This window comes from Mytilus galloprovincialis, chromosome 1 (genome assembly GCF_965363235.1).
Source record: "Mytilus galloprovincialis chromosome 1, xbMytGall1.hap1.1, whole genome shotgun sequence".
Taxonomy (NCBI): domain Eukaryota; kingdom Metazoa; phylum Mollusca; class Bivalvia; order Mytilida; family Mytilidae; genus Mytilus; species Mytilus galloprovincialis.
The window spans coordinates 128,255,157-128,277,470 of record NC_134838.1 but is presented as its reverse complement, the minus strand read 5'-3'; the positions used below and the strand labels follow the sequence as shown (position 1 = coordinate 128,277,470).

At 32.1% G+C, this 22,314-nt stretch overlaps 1 protein-coding gene and 1 long non-coding RNA gene across 3 annotated transcripts; one reads left to right on the top strand and one right to left on the bottom strand.

The window, feature by feature from the left end:
- Positions 1-1,540: 1,540 nt before the first annotated feature.
- LOC143058786 (syntaxin-7-like) lies at positions 1,541-15,914 on the top strand. 2 transcript variants are annotated; one of them, XM_076232239.1, is made up of 11 exons: positions 1,541-1,679; positions 3,951-4,025; positions 5,454-5,523; positions 6,258-6,351; positions 10,882-11,034; positions 11,630-11,682; positions 11,851-11,923; positions 12,479-12,551; positions 12,740-12,822; positions 14,062-14,170; positions 15,648-15,914. In XM_076232239.1, exons 1-10 carry the CDS (start codon positions 1,610-1,612, stop codon positions 14,164-14,166), a joined length of 849 nt encoding a protein of 282 aa, XP_076088354.1. In that variant the 5' UTR covers positions 1,541-1,609; the 3' UTR covers positions 14,167-14,170; positions 15,648-15,914. The 2 variants fall into 2 exon arrangements, with proteins under 2 accessions (XP_076088354.1, XP_076088357.1); XM_076232242.1 differs by lacking the exon at positions 1,541-1,679 and adding an exon at positions 1,878-1,958.
- A 1,579-nt stretch (positions 15,915-17,493) lies between these two features.
- LOC143058805 (uncharacterized) lies at positions 17,494-19,147 on the bottom strand. Its single transcript, XR_012973237.1, has 3 exons — positions 19,028-19,147; positions 18,530-18,647; positions 17,494-17,610 (listed from the first exon to the last, which is right to left on the bottom strand). It is a non-coding gene; the product is annotated as an uncharacterized LOC143058805 (long non-coding RNA).
- Between the last annotated feature and the right edge of the window lie 3,167 nt (positions 19,148-22,314).

Sequence of the window (22,314 nt, the reverse complement as noted above, 5' to 3'; positions counted from 1 at the left end):
AAAAAAAAAAATGCACTATTTACATGAAAATTGGCACACTTAATCTTCTCGCGTAATCAAACCAAATGGCATTTTAATAAAGAGGTGTCCATGAACTCGTTTTCAAGTTAAATAAGTTTGAATGATAAAAATCAGTCGAAAACTGAATGTTTTCTCGATAAGTCGTAGTTTGACGTCGCGAAAATAACAATTTACGTTAGCAACGTCATTACCTTCTCTGTAACTGTATCGTATGTCCTTAAACCTGGTTTTATAGCTAATTAAACCTCCCACTTTGGCAGTCGCAAAAAAATATAAAGATATAATGGGTTTTCGCACTGCAAAATGATGTACCAGTAAAAGAAGATTTCCCGAAATTTTCTTAAATGAATAGCCTAATTTTCCATGGAACATTTTTATTTATATATTTGCCTTCCATAGGATCGACATGGAATTCCAAATTTCTTTCTGAACCATATCCAACATTTTCCATATATTTTTTTTCCTAACCACATATATACTTTCTATTAGGGGGGTATGGATTATTTCTGGAATATCTCAATATGTTCTACTACTGAAAATGGGTTTAAAATAATCCTGCTGAACAAAGACCTTCTAACAAGCCGTATGAATAAAAAGTGTTTTCTTTTCAAAGTTTATACTGTTTTAGCTGTACCATACTCGTATCGGTTGGCCGATCCCACTAACATGTTAAACCTCGCCACATTCGGTTTATAGTTGCCTGTCCCAAGTCAGGTGCCTGGAATTCAGTGGTTGTCGTTTGTTGCTGTGTTACATATTTATTTGCGTTTTTTATTTAGTATATAAATTAGGCAGTTATAGTTTTCTCGTTTGAATTGTTTTACATTTGTCATTGCATGTGGTCGCTATCTTTTATAGTTATGTTTATATCGGGGTTATATTACTATTGGCATTCTTCAGGGTCATCTCAATGAATACTTAATGACATATAGACTGTGACAAAAATAGACACAACATGCCGATGCATATTATCGAGCCATCCATTGCTAATTGTTTGTTTTATATACATTTTGTAAGTCGAATATATGTGTCAGTATACTGACTACTAGTATACTATAAATCAAATATGAAAAGTTTGAGTCAAATCTGTGAATAAGAATTTGACAGCTAATGCCCCTTGAATAACCATGCTGCATGTACATACATTAGAGTATTCTTTATTTTTTTTGTAATGGCGCTTTATAAATTTTCATTATCATATTATTATGAATAAACCACGAAAGTTGGTCACATTTCCGACAAGAGTAAATTATTGTTTATGCTTGAACTAAACGATTAATATGTTCAATTGATACAGTAATCAGTTATTTTATAAGAAATGGAGATTTTTTTTTCTGGTCACTCCAGCTTCCTCAAAAAAAAACCCAACCACTACGACATTACCAAAACTGCTAAAAGTGGCGTTAACATCAACTAACAAATTAATCAATCCTATCATGTATACTTTTTAGTTGCGATCCTTTTCTCAATTTAATCTTGAGCAACACTGGTAAAGTTCGTTCAATTAAATTTATATATATTTTAATTGTCTTCCGGAAACTTGTAATAACATTGATGTTAAAAAATATATTTATATCAAAATATAAACATGACAGCGTATGGTCGAGGTTCCTTTGGCGGAGTAGGATTTACCCCCAACCAAACTGTTATCAAGGAAGGTAAGGTATACAATAATATCAACATGACAGCGTACGGTCGAGGTTCCTTTAGTGGAGTAGGATTTACCCCCGACCAGACTGTTATTAAGGAAGGTAAGGTATACAATAATATCAACATGACAGCGTACGGTCGAGGTTCCTTTAGTGGAGTAGGATTTACCCCCGACCAATCTGTTATCAAGGAAGGTAAGGTATACAATAATATCAACATGACAGCGTACGGTCGAGGTTCCTTTAGTGGAGTAGGATTTACCCCCGACCAGACTGTTATTAAGGAAGGTAAGGTATAAAATATATCAACATGACAGCGTATGGTCGAGGTTCCTTTTGTGGAGTAGGATTTACCCCCGACCAAACTGTTATTAAGGATGGTAAGGTATAAAAAAATGAAAGATTGTCCTTTTTAATGTTCTGTTTGTGAAAATAAATTTGTCTTAACATTTTATAACACCTGAAGTATTCCTCTCATGAGTTCTTTGTTTACCGTAATATTATAATGCAGAGAGCTAGTATGTCTGTGCACCCATGGATATGAACATGTTTTTTTAGAGAGAATGCTACGCTCCATCGTATGTTATAAACAAGAATGTGTCCATAGTACACGGATGCCCCATCCGCACTATCATTATCATGTTCAGTGGACCGTGAAAATGGGGTAAAATCTCTAATTTGGCCTAAAAATTAGAAAGATCATATCATACGGAACATGTGTATTAAGTTTCAATGTGATGGGACTTCAACTTCATCTAAACTACCTCGACATAAAAATTTAACCTGAAAAGCGGGACAGACGGACAGACGAACAGACGAACGAACGAACAAATGGACGGACGCACAGACCAGAAAACATAATGCCCATAAATGGGGCATAAAAATCTTTCGCAGATTCGAAAAAAAAACGCTATAGAAGGTTAACATTGCCCTTACCACTAGTCACTCCTTATTTCCCGTTGTATTTAAAGTTTATGTATGCCCATTATTAATTTTAAAAACAAAAAGAAATCTTCTTACAAACAAACAAAATGACTTCTACACAGGCATGAAAAGCACTCGAGCATCAAACCATCTCACATCAGCGTGACTATCGCGGTTTAGAGTCCTACACATGAATCGCTTTAACATTCGAAACAAGTGTTATAAAATGTTATTGCTCTCTGGTCAGAATTCATTTCTTTATAAAAAAAAAGAATATGAATAAGACTGTTGTTAATTTTAAAAATCAAAAGGAGTATTACTAAAGAAAAAAAATATAAATGACAAAAGATAGACAGAAAACAATACTATCACGTAGCATTGAAAAAAAATGTTAATATTTATTACAATACTATTTTTGACATCAAACTATATAGAAATATGTAAGCTTAAAGCTTTCGTCCTTAATTTTTCGAAAATAATGCAATTTAGAATGATTAAGTAAAGGAAGATGACATATGCATGTGTGAGTTTATTACTGTCACTTTAGAGAACACTTTAAATTCATTTAAATCCTTTTCTCTTTCTTTTTTTACAAGTTTAACTGTACTTGAGATAATGGTTTGAAGCCTTCTATCACCGAAAAGAAAGTATCTAAATCTAAAGTTGTCTTTGACGAAAGAAGTTTTGGTACAAAACATCGGCAAAATTTTGCATTGTCTGAAGTTGCAAATTTATACCTAGCCTGCACTACAAGCGTTATCAAATTGATACATTGTCATTAACTTAATACTGATTTATTGGCCCCTAACCATACAATTGCCTTATTAAAAAAAAACCGTATTAACACTGAAAACTTTACATGATGGATTTTTATATTCTATACAACCTTTCAAACGTTTTGGTTAAATTTGATGGTATGTATTTCCGCTCTACACATCTGTTATTTCCACTCTACACATCTGTTATTTCCACTCTACACATCTGTTATCGTATGTATTTCCACTCTACACATCTGTTATCGTATGTATTTCCACCCTACACATCTGTTATTTCCCCTCTACACATCTGTTATGGTCCGTATTTCCACTCTACACATCTGTTATGGTCCGTATTTCCACTCTACACATCTGTTATCCACTCTACACATCTGTTATTTCCACTCTACACATCTGTTATGGTACGTATTTCCACTCTACACATCTGTTATGGTACGTATTTCCACTCTACACATCTGTTATTTCCACCCTACACATCTGTTATCAAGCTTTTCTTGTAGAGATTATTAAAAAAAAAACACTTGGAAAAAGTCAAAAGATACCAAGGAGTTAAAATGCCTCATTTTCTGTTATTTCATAGGTACCGATGAAGAATCTGAGTTTGACACATTATCAAAAACGATTGCACATAGTATACAGAAAATTACACACAATGGTAAGTACAGGTAACATTGTTAATAAGATTATTATATAAATAGGAATAGAGACAGAGTTCAAGTTATTCGAAATAAATCATAAAAACAAGGTAAAGAGTGGTAACCAAAAACAAAAAAAACACTTTTTTGTATGGAAAACTTGTACATGCGGATAACAATAAAAACGAGAACCTAAGGGTAATGCAATGCATCTAATTTCAAAATAACAAAACATAACTCTAATTATTCCATATTGGTATTATTTTAGTAGGTTTCTCTATATGAATTAGATTTTGAATAAAAAAGCATATTCACCTGAGAAAGTGTTATTCACTGCGCTAAACGTCACGCGCTTTTACATGCTACATTATGGTAAAATGTTTCATGTAAAATTTGTTTTGGTATTATGTTTGTCATCAAATACATTGTATCTCCTCGGAATATGGAATAAAACAATTACTGTCTTTTGTTTCGGTAAATATGTGGTTTAATTGACTTTTGAAAAAACTGATATTCACTTCGGCCGTCGGCCTCAGTGAATATCATTTTTTCAAAAGTCAATAAAACCGCATATTTACCTCATCAAAAGACAGTAATTGTATATTATTCCATATTGGTATTATTTTAGTAGGTTTTTCTATATCGATATATGAATTGGATTTTGAATAAAAAAGCATATTCACCTGAGAAAGTGTTATTCACCGCGCTAAACGTCACGCGCTTTTACATGCAACGTTATGGTAAAATGTTTCAGGTAAAAAAAAAATTGGTATATGTTTGTCATTTGATACATTTTCTTCTCTCGGACTATGGAATAAAACAATTACTGTCTTTTGTTTCGGTAAATATGGGGTTTTATTGACTTTTGAAAAACTAATATTCACTTCGGCCGTCGGCCTCAGTGAATATCATTTTTTCAAAAGTCAATAAAACCCCATATTTACCTCATCAAAAGACAGTAATTGTATAATATTGCAACTTAAAACAAATCAAAAGGACATCACTATCATTTGGAAAAGCCATGTGTTTAAACGGGTTTCATGAGTCTTAAACTATTCACCTAATTGTACGACAAGTTCCTGAACTCATTAGATAAAACTAATTCATACAAACTTCAAAACAAGAATAATAGCTCGACTCTGCTCGTAAACTTCAACACACAGCGAAAAAGAACAAACATCAAATAAGAATAAAGATATTTATTATTCCTGTTAATGATGGACATTACAACATATGACTGCATGTAGGATAATAGCAAAACATAAAGCATATAGTCTTTGAAGTAAGACACTCAGAAAATATAATCCACAAAAAGTATTCTTCCTTGATGAGTTGAACGAATGAGATAATTCTGTACATACTACCTAGCAAGAGTATCATAATTCTAGTAAAATTGTATAAGGCTTTTATATACATATAATAAATATTCAAGTTGTAAATATATTTAGTATCTCAGATCCAGAAGTTAATCAGTCGTATTGGAACCAAGAAGGATTCACAGGAGACCAGAGATAAGGTGTAAGTATTTATAAAAAGTAAAATCACAAAAATACTGAACTCCGAGGAAAATTCAAAAACGGGAAGTCCATAATCAAATGGCAAAATCAAATGATAAAACACATCAAACGAATGGACAACAACTGTCATATTCCTGACTTGGTAGAGGCATTCTGAAATGTAGAAAATGGTGTATTGAACCTGGTTTTATAGTTAAATCTCATGTTATTTCAAGTTTGTTTTATATCAATACAGACAGGAAAAGGAAGTATATAAAACATGTTATAAACATCCAGAATGGTTTATGCAGGAAATAAATGTTATTGAAAGGAAGGGGACCAGTGGGTTTAATTAATTATCGACAAGAACATAATGAAGTTAAAAGAGAATTACAGCGAGAACTAAATAACAACTAATAGTTTAAGATATTTAATAATTAAAGAACAATAACGGGTTTTTCAATTTAAAAAAATATATAAAAATAAAAATATAAATAGGCAACTCAGTTGAGAATACAACTTGTAATAAAAGAAAACAACAAATGTACAGCCTATGTAGGATATGTCACTTCCTACAACAATATGAATACAGCGATATTTTACATACTATATTTACCTTTAAGAAAAGGAAAGTGGCCCGGGGTTTTATCTGTACTTTTCCTGTTTATAAATCACATTGACATTTATACACTCATTTATACGTCTCTATTTTTTTGTATTTTTTTTTACGTTTATAAATGTGACTTACGCTTTTAGGCATCAGTTAACTCACTATACCAATCAGCTGGCAAAAGAAACTACTGCAAATCTGAAAACATTTTCTCGGTTAAAGGTACCCCCATCAGACGAGGTAAATATAAAGACAAGTTTTTAACAAACATATTACCCCTTTAAACAGTATTGTGCAGATCTACCATAAAACAGATGATAACAGTTACACATCAGTACGGGAAACGACAGTTTTACGGTAGAATATAATATTCTGACAGTTCCACTCTTACTAGAACATTAATGAACAGTTTATACCCTAGAACAATTTACGATGGTTGATCTGTCCAAAGTTTGGTTCATCAAGATGAAAAACATCTTTTTAATTTGCGGAATAATGAGAATCGTAGATACAATTTTCTTGTTTTGGGTTATCATAATATCATCTTCAGTGTATTTTCTGGTAGATTCAGTATGGTTCTTCACAAAACAAGAATTATGATAACCCAAAACAAGAAAATTGTATCGGGAATAGAAGTGAAAACTTAAGAAAAATCAAAGGTCTAAATGATGCTGCAAAATTGTAGAGATTGATATCTAAGCTATAGCAGTTGATTTTTTGAATTTTTAAAAATCCTTTTGTGAAGAACCATACTGAATCTACCAGAAAATACACTGAAGATGATATTATCAACATTCTAAACCTTTTTTTATCAATAATATATTTGTTGAGTTCGGAGGGTTGATATTTCAACAGACAGTCGGTATTTCAATGAACAGAATTCTGTCAAAACCTTCTAAAAGACAAAAAGAAAAAGCACCTTGCAATTGTTTTTTAATTTCTGTTAGATATATTAATAATGTCCTTTCACTGAATTACCCATATTTCAGTCAGTACTTCTAGCTCATATATCTCAGTGAACTTGGAAATTAAGGATACTACTGAAGCTAGAAAAACTGCTTCATACCTTGTTATATTCCTCAACATTGAGACAGAGGGAATTAACACTAAAATATTTGACAGAGGTGATGATTTCAACTTCCTAATTACCAATTTCCCATTTCCCGGCAGTAACATACTCTATCGTATGGTGTTCTCAATTGATACGTTATGATCATGCATGTTCACACTATACGGACAACATATACATGATTGTGCACCATACGCAGAAACTGCCCCAACAGAGTTATGCGAAGAAAATATTGAAAATGACCCTCCGTAAATTTAATGGACACTATCACGAATTGGTTGATCTACAATATGTACCAGAATTGAAATTTTGTGTTTGCGCTAGACGAGCGTTTCGTCTATAAAAAAAACCTCATCAGTGACACTTGAATAAAAATAAAGTTTAAAATGGCTAAATAAAGTACGAAGTTGAAGAGCATTGAACTTAGTAATACTAACAAAATTTGTATCACTTCTTAGATTAAGGTTAAACATATACATCGTCTGGTCTTCTAAGTGACAAACGTGACATATTACCGAACATGACTGTATTAGCAATTGTGAATTCGTATTGCTATCCGAAGTGTCTCAGAATTTATGCATTCAACATTCATGTATTTAGTTGTGATGTTTCTTTGTAAGTCCGTTTAGATATCGTGTTGTCTGTTTGGTCTTGCATGATCTTGCCTTATATTACAGTTATTTTTTATTATCTATATGTATGTGAAAGTTAAGATAAATAATCAGCAATTTCATTTATATCATTTTAAGTTTAAAGCAACTAAATGCCTATGACTTTTTTGTTTATACACAGTTTTGATTTGGAAGAAACAACAACATATGTAGAAAATACAAATAATAACACCATTTACAACTCAATCTTAATTTAATAATCTTGTGCGTGTCAACAAAATTATTCTAGAAACTTACATGTGATAATATAAACGTCAGAAAAACTACGTCACTATTTGTGGCGTTAATACATTTATGTGACGCGCATTTGTGACCTCAACATTGTCAATAACACTTCCCTACGAAATGTGTTATCGAAAGGTCCGAAATATCGTGAGCCTAAACCCATCAAATGGAAATACAACTTCCAAATTTTGATGGATTCAGTCGAGGATTATGCCTGGAAATGGGTTAAGCACGAGAAGAAACACTCTTTCTGAATGGATGAAGGCAGTGAGATCGTTGATACAAACCAGAATTAAGAAACTGAATGGGTCTATCAATGCACATGCTACGTCAATCTTTAAAGACCCAAATGTTGCAAAACACTTATTCTACCTTTATGACAAATATATTGTTGTCCCCGCAGATAAAGCCGTAAACAACGTTTTTGTGTGTAAAACTCATTACATTAACTGCTTGATAAACGAATTAGGTATTGACAATTCACTTGGAAACTCAACATATACCCTAACGACACTTACAAAAGAGGAAATCCTGGACAATCATAGGTCTGTTCTATGTTCTTTTGGAATTTCAACCAAAGATGAAGAACTGGATCTTTCATCACTGTATTGGATACCTAAACTACATAAGTGTCCTTACAAACAACGGTATATAGATAGGTTTTCCAAGTGCTCCACGAAACCTCTTTCTAAATTATCAACATCTATTTTATCAGCAATCAAAGCAGGGTTTCAAAGTTATTGTGAAACTGCCTATTCTAGAGGTGGCGTGAATCAGATGTGGATACTTAAAAATTCCAAAGATCTTTTAGAGTACATACAATCTAACTCTCTTTCATCTTGCAATAGTATTAAAACATTCGACTTTTCTACACTTTACACACGTATTCTACAGTCGAAACTAAAAGACAAATTGAAAGAGTTGCTTTGTTTCATAAAAGAAAAGAATGGCCAACGTAGATACAAGTATCTTGTCTTAGGGAGGGATAAATCCTACTTTGTAAAGGATCACTCTGATTAAAACAAAAAATAGCTGAATCTGACATTATGAAGATGCTTGATTTCTTGATTGACAACATATTTGTTACGTTTGGGGGACGTGTTTTTAAACAGACTTTCGGCGTTCCAATGGGAACCAATTGTGCCCCTCTTCTTGCTGACTTGTTTTTTTTTTTTGTTATTATTATTATGAGGCTGACTTCATACAGGAACTTCTTAGGAAGAAAGATAAGAAGTTAATAATATCCTTTAACTCTCCTTTCCGCTATATATATATATATATATGATATTATCTCACTAAAAAAATCGAAATTTAGTGACTATGTTGAATGAATCTATCAAATCGAACGAGAGATAAAGGATACAACAGATACAGTTAAGGCGGCCTCATATCTTGACTTACATTTATAAATTCACAATGAGGGTCGGTTAAAAACTAAACTTAACGACAAAAGAGATGATTTCAGCTTTCCAATTGAGAACTTTCCATTTCTAAGAAGCAACATTCAAGCAGGACCTGCATACAGGGTATATGTCTCCAAATTGATACGATATTCCCGTGCTTGTATTTCCTATCATGATTTTCTTGATAGAAGGTTGCTGCTCACAAGGAAGCTTTTAAACCAAGAGTTCCAAATGGTGAAGTTGAAATCATCCCTTCGTAAATTTTACGGACGCCATCACGAGTTGGTTGACCATTATGGAATAACCGTTTCACAGATGATATCGGATATGTTCCTTACCTCGTTATTACAATCCCCTTCCTTTTCATGAATATGACTTACCGAATTAGACTATTTACCGGATTTGTTATAACATGAGCAACACGGCGGGTGCCACATGTGGGGCAAGATCTGCTTACCCTTCCGGTGCACCCGAGATCACCCCAGGTTTTGGTGGGGTTCGTGTTGCTTATTTTTTAGTTTTCTAAGTTGTGTCATGTGTACTTTTGTTTGTCTGTTTTTACTTTTTATTTTTAGCCATGGATTTGTCAGTTTATTATTGATTTATGAGTTTGACTGTCACTCTGGTATCTTTCGTCCCTCTTTTATACTTTGTTTGTTGTGTCTTGGTGTGCTGTCGTAAATTCATGGGATGTGTCCATTGTTATTCTGGGGTTAACATGTTTAATCTACGTTTATATTATTTAATATTGTAATTCACGTAGTGTTGTCATTTTAGTGATATTTTAAACATTGCCATATAATCGGAAGGTCTAGCTAGCCACACATCCTGATTCAACCCATCGTTTTGTCTTAAAATGTCCTGTACCAAAACAAAAATATGGCTATTGTTTTAGAATATCCGTTTCTATGTATGATTGAGTTTATTTTTGTTACAGTTCAGTGTTCCTGTTGTTATTTTGTTTCCCTCTTTTAGTTGATGTGTTTCTCTCGGATTTATTTTCGCTCAAATGACTATGACAATTGCACAGCGGTATTGTACTGTTGCTTTTATTTATAATAGTTTTTTGACATAATTTTCAGGAATGTTTTTAAGAGAGTTTAGAACTAATATCGAATGAAAGGTAGTTACATTCATATGGAAAGCCTTCGTCTCTGTCACATTCTTAATAAAACTTGAAATAATACAAAAATTGTTGAAAAAGTTCACAGTTCAAAAATTAAAAACAAAACAATGATATTTACATGAATATATAACACGCGCGCATTTGCATTCATAACACAACAGGACAATAGATTTTTTTAAATACGATGAGCTCTGTTATTGTGCTGCTGTAACTCTTTCATTTTTGAGTCTAACACAGATTGCGTTGCAAATACGAATTAACCATCCCTTTTTGCAGTTAAAACTGAAGATTCAGAGTGATAGGTACGCAGAAAAATTCAGTAATGCAGTTAAAAGTTTCCAAGCTTCACAGAGAACTGCTGCACGAAAGGAACGAGCGAGTATAGCAAGAGCAAGAGCACATTCGCCATCATTTAAGGTCTTAATACAGGTCAGTAATCGTTTACTCGTTTGAATTATTTTTCGTTGCCGATTATTTATTACCGTATCATAAATGAAATACTGTGCATCTGATTTATCTCTTTATTGGAAATAGAAATTTAACGATTACTTTGTTTTACATCGACCGGGGATCTAAATATTTCAAATTGAGAAAAAAATACACAACCGGTGCATATACAAAAATAACTACAACATGTTCAACTTATGATAAATACATGGGCATGTTGTGAGGTTATATTAGTAAATAAACTCATCATAGATACCAGGACTAAATTTTATATATACGCCAGACGCGCGTTTCGTCTACAAAAGACTCATCAGTGACGCTCGAATCCAAAAAAGTTTTAAAAAAGCCAAATGAAGTACGAAGATGAAGAGCATTGAGATCCAAAATTCCTAAAAGTGTTGCCAAATACAAGGGTACTCATTGTTCCTATTGTGTTCAGTGTTTAATAATTAAAGTTAATAATTAAAGTACAGTCCAATAAACCTTAATTCGCAGCTTTCTACGGTAGTTGCACGTTATTGTTAAATACTCTATTTCTTGTTTTGAATTTTCTGATCACATTTTTCTTTTGTTCCAGTCTCCTTTTGAAGAAGTACCTAAAGATAAAGTTCCTTCTATTAAACGTCAAAGGTAAGTCATTTCACTATTTGTTTGCTCATGTTAAAGGTAGTATGTCGCTGTTAACAAAACTGTTTTCATGTAACTAAGTAAACTATTTTTCAAAAATGCGCTGCTGTAAAGATGTTGTTGAATATATGTAGCAGAAAGTTACAAATATGCTTAACATTTTCTACTCAGGTTATCGAAGATGGAAAAAAATGTTGATTTGGAAACTATTCTGGAAAGAGAGAATGCAATAAAAGAATTAGAGGTTAGTTCTTATCTTATGAATGAGATATATCCTTACTATTTGATATTATAAATAACACATAAAACAATATTCTCATAAAATAGTTATAGTGATACATGCCCTTTAGTTCGACTTGAAGGTGGAACCTGTGATTCCTATGCATTTCGCTAAAGCAATTTCAGTTTAGGTTTCAGAAAAAGTTGACCTAATACGGAGTTGAGAATTCTTATGCGACCTTTATGGTCTTATATGTCCCCAAGTATTGAGTTATTCATGCATTTCCGGCTTTCAATTCTTTGGTTTGAACAGTCCTGAAGAAAGTCAAACAGTCAAACTTTCGATGAGAACTTTTAGAGTTCATGGCGTTGTCAGTTTATTTCCTATATATGAGTTTGAATGTCCCTCTAGTATCTTTCGCCCCTCTTTTAGATAAAGTTAAAAGTTGAACCACAAAAAAAACATATTTCTTAGAAAAGTTAATATCATTGAAGTTCCTAATTTTCCAAAAACAAATGAATGATTCTAACGTTACAACTCAGTATTTTACAAGTACATTTATCACTTTACTAATTCCAGCATGACATCACAGAAATAAATGAGATCTTCAAGGAGCTTGGTGCGCTGGTACATGAACAAGGGGAAGTTATAAGTAAGTTTTAGATTTATATTCAATTATACATATCTGATGTGAAACTATTGTTTATCAACTGTTCAGTCAATTACACAATTGTTTTCTGTAATGCTGTTTATTAACGGTTCAGTTAAATCTTTTTTAAATATTTCTTAAGAAAGGTTTTTTAAGATGTTATTTTTATATTTAAATTATCTCCCCGACAGATACAATCGATGACAATGTAGACACAGCAGTAATACATATACAAGAAGCAAAACAAGACCTAGCACGAGCTGTGTCCATTCAGGTAATTTTATGCGGGTGTGCTATGAATTCATTCAGTGATACAAATACTTAGTAATAGGTTTTATAATCAATTCCTATTTAATTCACTTCGGTACAATAAACCTAATTGAAATGACCATCTATTTAAAAATAAAATACTAAAAAGATTTAAAACAAATGTAAGATTTATTTCCTCCAGCACATCATACCATGCTTTGAGTTTAAGTTATTTTGTATTTTAAAAATGCTCTGTATATGATTGACAAAGTTTAAGTTCAAATTCTTTGTTATAAACTCTCAGACACATATAGTTTTACAAGAGGACAACACAACGAGATATCATTTAAATTTTACGGACGCCATCACGAGTTGGTTGACCGTTATGGAATAACCGTTTCACAAATGATATCGGATATGTTCCTTACGTCGTAACTACAATCCCCTTCCCTTTCATGAATGTGACCTACCGAATTAGACTATTTACCGGATTTGTAATCACATAAGCAACACGACGGGTGCCACATGTGGAGCAGGATCTGCTTACCCTTCCGGAGCACATGAGATCACCCCTAGTTTTTGGTGGGGTTCGTGTTGTTTATTCTTTAGTTTTCTATGTTGTGTCATGTGTACTATTATTTTTCTGTTTGTCTTTTTCATTTTTAGCCATGGCGTTGTCAGTTTGTTTTAGATTTATGAGTTTGACTGTTCCTTTGGTATCTTTCGTCCCTCTTTTAGCAAGATTGTCTTATCACTATTATTAACTACACTCAGCAGTTAACATAGGCATTATAGTCCCTTTGCAACTGCCGTCACATTAGAATATAATGGTATATCCTTATTTCCCAATACAAAAATGATTTCAAACTCGTTTAACCAAAGTTGACTATTAATCTCAAATTTTCAAAATGAGCACAAGTATCACTAAAGAAAGTTTCGTATAAATGTAAGGATACCGGATTTAGCTGAATTACTTAATAAACAATAGTACATATACCAAACATCTTTCATTCGTTGTATACATTTTCCACCTCATTTTCTTTGATTTCCCACAATTTCAGGTTCATACTAATAGATTTTGAGTAACGCCACACACAAAACAAACCTACAAGCTCGTTTAGTCTAGTTAGTTTTCTTTCGAACTAAGACTGATTTCGTTTTTTTTTTTTTTTCAGGAATGTTTATAATGTATGTCACGTTCTTAGTTGTTTTCCTTCCTAAGAATTTTTTTTGCTCATTTAATAAATTCTTTTATCTATTTCAGAAAAAAGTGAGAAGTAAAAAATGTGTATGTCTGGTTGTTCTGATTGTTGGAGTAGTGATTATAATTGCAATACTATTACCGGTCCTTCTATCTATAAACAATTGATAAGGTAGGCTTGCAACATCTTCCACTTACTATCAAATATTGAGAAACAGATTTTTATTACCATATTAATAGACCAATGATTTAAAAAGACAGGATGCATTATTCATATCGTTTATAATTAATTTTTCAATCTCACAATGCATTACACCAGGGTTTCCTCCCCTTTGGACCGTAAAACTCAGACTTTATCACTTATGACAACAATAGGTTAAAAGGAAGTAAATATAGATCGCTGGCGCCACCTAGATTTTACATCCAAGATAATAGGTAGAAGTAAATTTATTTTCTGCTGCCTTGGTAATTAGAAATTAAAATTGAAGTAGTGAGAAATGAGTGTTGGCCATTGGTGTAGAAATAGCGAGAAATTTAGAGAAAACTCTCTAAGACTAGCAAGATTTTCTGTGCCAAATTAAGCAAGGGGTGTTCTTCATTCATACTATTTCGAAAATTCCGGAACCGTTGAGTACCCTTAAAAAATGCCATTTTTCTATCAAAAAAGCTGCGGCACCATATGTGTTTGACCATTGCAATTACACCCAAAGGTGTTGATAATTCAGAATTCGAAATTTTTTTTAATGGATCTTTGATAGTGAAAAGGCAGGACCAAATAAGGCTACCATTGTCGCCTATGTAAATAATTACTTCCTTGTAACCAATATGTACACGTCAAGCCTAACATTAAAATGATAGGTTAATCAAAGATGCTTATTTAAAAGAGGGCCTCCAAATTCAAATAACACAAATCAAAAGGAAAGAGACAAACAGAAGACAGAGATGTATACGGTTGGTGGTTTTCTCAGGAAACACATCAATGCCCTGTCTCATATTTAATTGCCCTGTCTCATATTTAATACAAACTACATAATAGGACACATTGAGATTATAACATAAATTGTCTCCAAAATTTCTTTGTATTAACTTTTTGGTTATAAAACGGCGAGTTATGGGGGCTGGAGATTATGTAAACATACTTTATTTTTGTTTGATACAATGGTAATGTATTATTCGAAATATTACGGATTTTCTTATCCCAGGCATAGATTACCATAGCCGTATTGGGCACAATTGGAGTTTTTGGTTTTCGTTTTTTTTTAAACTCTAATTGATTCTTTATTGCACATATTGCTGTTTAACAATTAAACTTGGTGTACAGCATTTCATCAAGTTTCCCTGTTAAATGACCACTGAATACCTGAGTTTTTGGTTCTCAATGCTCTGCAACTTTATACTTGTTTGACTTTCAAGCTATTTTGATTTGAGCGTCACTGATGAGTCTTCTGTAGACGAAACGCGCGTCTGAAGTATTAATTCATGACGAAGCGCGCGCCTGACGTATTAATTTATGACGAAACGCGCGTCTGACTTATTAATTTATGACGAAACGCGCGTCTGACGTATTAATTTGTAAGTCTGGTACCTTTGATAACTATTGAACTGCCTAAACTATTTGTAACGATTAAATACTGGATTTTTTTTTGTAGAGGGAAATTAAAGAAATTACAGAGTCATGTGGTATAGCAACACTTCTCCATTGGTCACAATAAGATGGAATTTCTGAAGAAAACTCTATGACTACGTCCTAATAAATACCAATACAGAAACAACTGAATAGACATTATGATTAACTAAACATTTAACTTCATAAAACGTGTCTCTCTTTTATACCAATTATATATAGCTGTTTGAAACAATGATGAAGCTTCTCTTTTGTTTCACATATAATAAATTACAGCATGTATAGCATTTTATGGGTGTTTGTTTAGAATATTGTACAACCATCAAAATATTCAAATTTATCATCTAACTGAAGAACATCTGTGTATGTTAATCTTCTGCTATAAAATTATGGTATCTCATCAAATTGAAAAACGGAATAAACGGTACAAAATGTTTGTTCCAAACATATATACAAATAACTAAATGTAAATAAATAAATAAACAACAACATGAATCTAACACACCTAAATAAAGCAACATAACAAATTTAAAAGTCCAAGTGACGGTCAATAATAACTTCAAAGTTTGGTAACATGCTCTATATGGTAATATCCAGAATTGTCTGACTCCATAGAGCATAACTGTAAGCATGTTATCTGCTGTGTTCCAAAAAGCTGGGTCCTGTTATTGCTGTATGTACTGGGGTGTATTTCTCTGATCTCAATCGTTTCTACAAAGACAAAACATGTAGCCTAAATAAAACAAAAATGTAGCATTTTCGCTCCCAGATAGTTGTATAGTCAATCTGAAGTCCGATTTTGATTGCTGATTAAGTTTATTGAGATGAATTTTTTGAAAAGAGATTTTATGAAGCAGTTGGTGGACAATAAGTTTTAAAAGAACATACAACATATTTATGACTGTTCTGAGTTCCTTTTTAGTAAATGTTGTAGAAACTAAAGAGTCTTATGTGAATTGATTTGTCAGCACTTTATCAAGCAGTTCTACTCACAAAAATGTTTCGCCTGATGATTTTTCCGTGGAGGCAACAGCATATTTGTGATTGAGGATGGGTAAATGCTAAGCATACGGTAAATGTAGAACCATAAAATCGATTTTATCAGTACTTGTTTTCAACAAAACTACAACATTAACCAAGTCGGTCGAAAAACAAATAACTTATGAACTGATATCGTATAACTAATTTCATGGTTATTGTAGTAAATGCACATCTTTTATGTGGGTATCTTATAATTATTTACTTACTATTTTGAAATTAAAGTATAGAACTGTTAGATGCTCCTAACATTATATGGATATATTTTTTACACTAAATGTAAATCCAAGGTTAAAAGTAGACTACTTTTTTTATTGCCTTCTATTTCCCCATGATAGATGGTTTCATTTTGTAAAAAGGAACCCTTAGCCTGATCCTGGACGACTAAGGTAATTATACACAGGAAATGTTTAGGAATAAAACGTTTATATGTCTTTAAAAGAAAACCAAAAAAACATGACTCTGATAACAACTTAGCGTAATTTTTAACTGAAATTTAAACATTCAATGTAAGATTTCTATTAATGTTTGTGTAAAACAACACTTGATGTATTAAGTATTTGTAAAGGGATTTGGTCTCTTTAAGCAATAACTTCAAAATGAGTTTTCCAATAATATGAATTGTATTGGAACCTTTATAGGTCAGGATTGGTTATCATTTTTTTGTTGATTCATTTTTTTCAAAAAGTTCTTTTAAAACGTTACTTTCAGAAAATCAACAGACGCCTATAGGCCTGGTGAGCTAAAAATGGTAAGGTCAATGGGCTGCTCTCAGATACTTTTAACCTTTGCATCCAATAATGTTTATACTTCAACGAAATCACTTTACTAACCAGCTGTTCATATTTGTTGTAAACATGAGATAAAGATGGTGACTGAAGAAGGTTTAGACAACACTCAACGACATAATGATGGTAGTCACACGGCTGGTGGATGTTGTTATTTATAACCTGTAAAATATAAAACACAGAATAAATTGACAACCTGCCTTGACAGAAATTGTATCCTAATATTTATAACAAAAGAGACAATTTTTGTTCCCTATTATTAATTTTCCCGTTTTGAACTGTTACCCTTTTAATGGCACTTACATTGATTTTTGATTTGTTGAAACTGTTTACTTATATTTTGGCATTGCACAAAGTCATGAGTTACTCAGAGAGTTTTCAACATCCTTACAGTAAATCTGTTGGATGTGTACTGATTGATACTTTAGTCTGGGAAAACATGATTTATTGATTAAGTTTTAATTGGCTTTGAACTAGTTTTCAGTAACTGCCAGAACTCGTATATATTGGTGATTTGTGTTTATTGTTTGTATGTTTGTTAGTTTATTTGTGTGTCGCAATGATTTATTGAGATTAGCCATTTGTAATTGATTTTTACAGTATGTTCTTATGTTGTGTTCAAAAACCATTGTCCCAGGTTAGGGGGAAGGTTGGGCACTTCCAAACATGTTAAGACCGTCACATTTTTTTACATATGCCTGACCTCAAGTCAGGAACATGTTTTTTTTTTTTTTTATTAAATTGCATTGTATGATTTTTTTTCTCATTTCTATATTGGGGCCTTTTATAGCTTACTACATATTATATGGGTTTTTCTAATTGTTGAAGGCTGTACAATGACCTTTAATTGTTTTTGTCTTTGCCATTTCAGATTTGAACTCTAGCATTAGTTGTCTCATTGGCAATCATACCACATCTCCATATTTTAAGATAAATAACATTCTACAACATAATAGTGTTAGTCACACTGCTAGTGTTATTGAAATAACACTGGACAACATAGTGTTAATAAAATAAAAGGAAGGCAACATAATAGTGGTAGTCACACTGCTAGTGTAATTATAATAACAGGACGACTTACCTGACAAATTGATGGTTTGATGATAATAATTTTTGACGATTTTCCAGATTGAGTTGACTGAAATAATTGACACAAAGTTCTCCAAATGTTACATGCATCTTCCTCTGATACTTTGAACCTGTAATTGTATTAATCTATTTATAGATTTCAATGTTAAGATGAAAATGTATCAGAATGTTTAACAGATAAATAGAGTTCTCAAATATACATTTTAGTTCTTTTTTTATGATTTAACAAAAGTCATGACTTTGTGGTTACATCACACGTCTGTTCAGTGTTCAGTGCGTGAGTCATCAACCTATGATTAATATTACCCTATGGTAGGTTTTTAAAATGTCAAGCTACAAAAGTAATGTTGAATTTATTTTAATTTAAGGGGAAATCTATTTAAATCATTAGATGTATAAAGTACTAAACAGATGCTTAGAAATATCTCATGTGATACGACTAATTAACCTAGTATTTTGTACCGTCAAACCTTAATGTTTATAAATGTACCTTTTCTTATTGAAAATCAAACCAGTTAGGAAGTCTATGAGAACTTGCTCTTTATTCTGAAGAAATATCCTGTGTGATTTCCACCCCAGTTTAGTCAATTTTAGCTTATCCCCTATTGACTTTGTTCTGTCCTTTAAATGTCTGTACATTCCTTTAAATAGAAAATATATCTATATTTTAAGAAAATAAATGGATGATATTCATAATTAATTAGGAATAAAATATCAAGGTTAAACATGTGGAAAAATATATAATTCTTTCCTTTACTATGAATGCATTATTTTTACAATTATAATTTTCAATCAAAATGAATCAAATCATTGTCTTCCAGTACAAATACATGTAATGTCAGAAGGTTAAAAAAATATTGGCTTGGTATCAGTAACAACAATATGAAACTTCAAGTCACATTTCTTTGAGAGGGAGAGAAAATGTTTTACAAGTAAAAAAAAAATATATATATTTATGTTGTAAAAATCATGAAAAGACACAGCCATGACATCAGAATTAAATTAAAGCATCATTGGTGCTGTGATCCAACCAAGTTTTTATCTAGTTGGACATTTTTCTCATCTCATTTTGAATATTTATTTAGCATTACCCACTTGTCTCGTGTATGATATTTCAAGACAACCATCAAAATGCCCATGGGGGTTTTATGTGCAAGATGACTCTTATAGTCCTAAAAATAAAACTTCAAGGGGGCCTTCATATATATTAATATGTTGTTTTCTGGCTTTTTCATACTTTTACAAGCCTATAGCTATTGTAAAATTAATTATTTTGTTTAAAATTGTGGACAAAATTGCTTTTGCAAAATTTCCATTTGGGAGCCTCCTTGGGTGAAATTCCTCTCAAATAGTGACGATTGGCAAACCTTAATTTATAAAATAATTGAACACAAGATTTGAAAATGACGTAGAACACATCACAGCAAAAAAACAGTAAAAGCTTTCCAAAAAGTCATGTTGGCAACATCAAACATACATGTTTAACCTGCCACATTCTCAATGTGCATGTCCCTTGTCGCGTGACTGTAGCTCAGTGGTTTTCATTTGTTCATGTCATATTTGTTTTTCATAAATGATTTAATTGCAAATATTAGACTGTTAGTTTTCTCAAATGAATAATTTGTTTCATGTTTTACATGTTGGAGTCATGTTTAGCCAACTGTAAGGTGTTTTTATTCTCATTGTTAAATGGTGTATGATAGGCTATAACTGCTAACATCAACTTAATTTGAACTTTGGTGCAAGTTGTCTAATTAGCAAGCATACCACATCTCCTTGTTTTCATATGGGTGGTACTTTGTAAAGAAAATACTTTTCGTCTTTTTTAGTTTTTTTACAATTCTAATTGTAGAAACGACTAGATACAGTAGATCTTTCAATCGTTCATCAACAACACATATGCCATCACATAAATATAGACTTGTTTATAATGTTTAACTTAAAATAAAATAATTAGTGTTGTCAAATCATACACTTTTTCCTAACCGGTTACTTGGATAATCGTTCGACCGATTAACCGGTTACCCGGTAATTTAAGTTGGTGCTTGAAAGCCTTATCAATAGTACCCTACACATAGATAAGATGTGGTATGAGTGTCAATATGACAACCTTTCATCCAAGTCATAAATCTACGCTTATAAAATTGAAGTTTGTCCTTTGACATTATAAGGCTTGTCTGTGATGATTCCTGGCGAAGTTAACCTTTTTAATTTTCGAATACACCGTATCAACTATAGCTTCAGATTGAAAAATTAAAAAAAAATATTGATCTCGTAGAATTGAATATGTCTGAAACCGATTATTCTTTCTTTTTCTCTTGTTGTCTCCGAAAATAGTGTGGAGTGTTTCAACTTGAAATGATTAATTATTAAAAAGAAGATGTGGTATGATTGCCAATGAGATAAGACAAGAAACCAAAATGACACAGAAATGAACAACTATAGGTCACCGTACAACATGTTTCTTTACTTTGTTTGCTTGTTTCTTTAAGAAAGTTACTCGTACTATCACGTATACATTGAGTACATTCACACTGGTTTACATTTCACAATTTTTGAGTTAGTATTTTGTTTAAGTTGAGCTCTAATTGAGTTTTTGTTTTTAGGATTAACAATAGCAATCAATATACTGAACATTTGATCTGTCAAATTAATTACCAAGACGACATTTTTTAAATAAAACATAACTATTTGTTGATTTCAATACAAATTTATATCAAATCTATCAAAATTGAAAAAAAAGTCCGGTTAACCGGTTAGCGTTTTTGGTATTCGGTATTCGGTTGTTCGACCGGTTAACCTTTGACAACACTAAAAATAATACACGTGCACCTGTTGTGATTGTTGCCATTTTCAAAGTTTCGGGAGTTATCCTATGCGTTCGGAACACCGGTTGAAAAACAAAAAAGGGAAAAACAAAAAAGGAAAGGACTTAATATATCCGGAATAGAGAGTTAAACTGATTTATTTTATGCATGACCATACTCATAATCAAAGAATTGATTCTTTGATTATGAGTATGGTCATGCAGACCAAATCAATTGCCACGTACACGTTCAGGCAAAATGTTATTGAAATTTCGGAGGGTACTTACTGCGCACCTGTATAATTGTAGTTTTTCTTCCTTCTGTTACGAAAAAAGTAAAATCACAAAACTACTGCACTCCGAGGAAAAGTTATAACGGAAAGTCCCTAATCAAATAGCAAAATCAAAAGCTCAAACATATTAAACGAATGGATAACAACTGTCATAATCCTGACTTAGTACAAGCATTTTTTTTTGTAGAAAATCGTGGGTTAAACCTGGTTTATGGCCAATTAAACCTCTTCCTTTTATGGCAGTCGCGAAAAAGATAAAGATATAATGGGCTTTCGCACTGCAACATGATGCACCGGTATACATACAAGCTCAAATCTTAGATTTACTGAATGCGACTATATATATATTTTCCATGATTTTTTAAACTTTTATATTTGCCTTCAATTAATTGGATGGCTCCGGATTTCCCGAAATTTTCTTAAATCAACAACATAATTTTCCATGATATATTTTTATTAATCTATTTGCCTTCCATAGGACCGACATGGAATTCCAGGTTTTTTTCTGAACCATATCCAAAATTTTCCAAAGATTTTTTCCCAACCCCATGTACCTTAGGGGGTATAGATTATTTCTGGAGTAGCCCCATTCTGTTCTACTACTCAAAATGGATTTACAATTATCCTGCTGAAGAAAGACCTTCCAACAAGCCGTATGAATATATAAGTGGTTTTTAT

Excerpts from the sequence above, each read along its gene's own strand:
- LOC143058786 (XM_076232239.1), top strand. The coding sequence starts at position 1,610 with ATGACAGCGTATGGTCGAGGTTCCTTTGGCGGAGTAGGATTTACCCCC. Across the intron at positions 1,680-3,950 it reads CCAAACTGTTATCAAGGAAG|GTACCGATGAAGAATCTGAG; the intron begins GTAAGGTATACA and ends GTTATTTCATAG. Across the intron at positions 6,352-10,881 it reads AGGTACCCCCATCAGACGAG|TTAAAACTGAAGATTCAGAG; the intron begins GTAAATATAAAG and ends CCCTTTTTGCAG.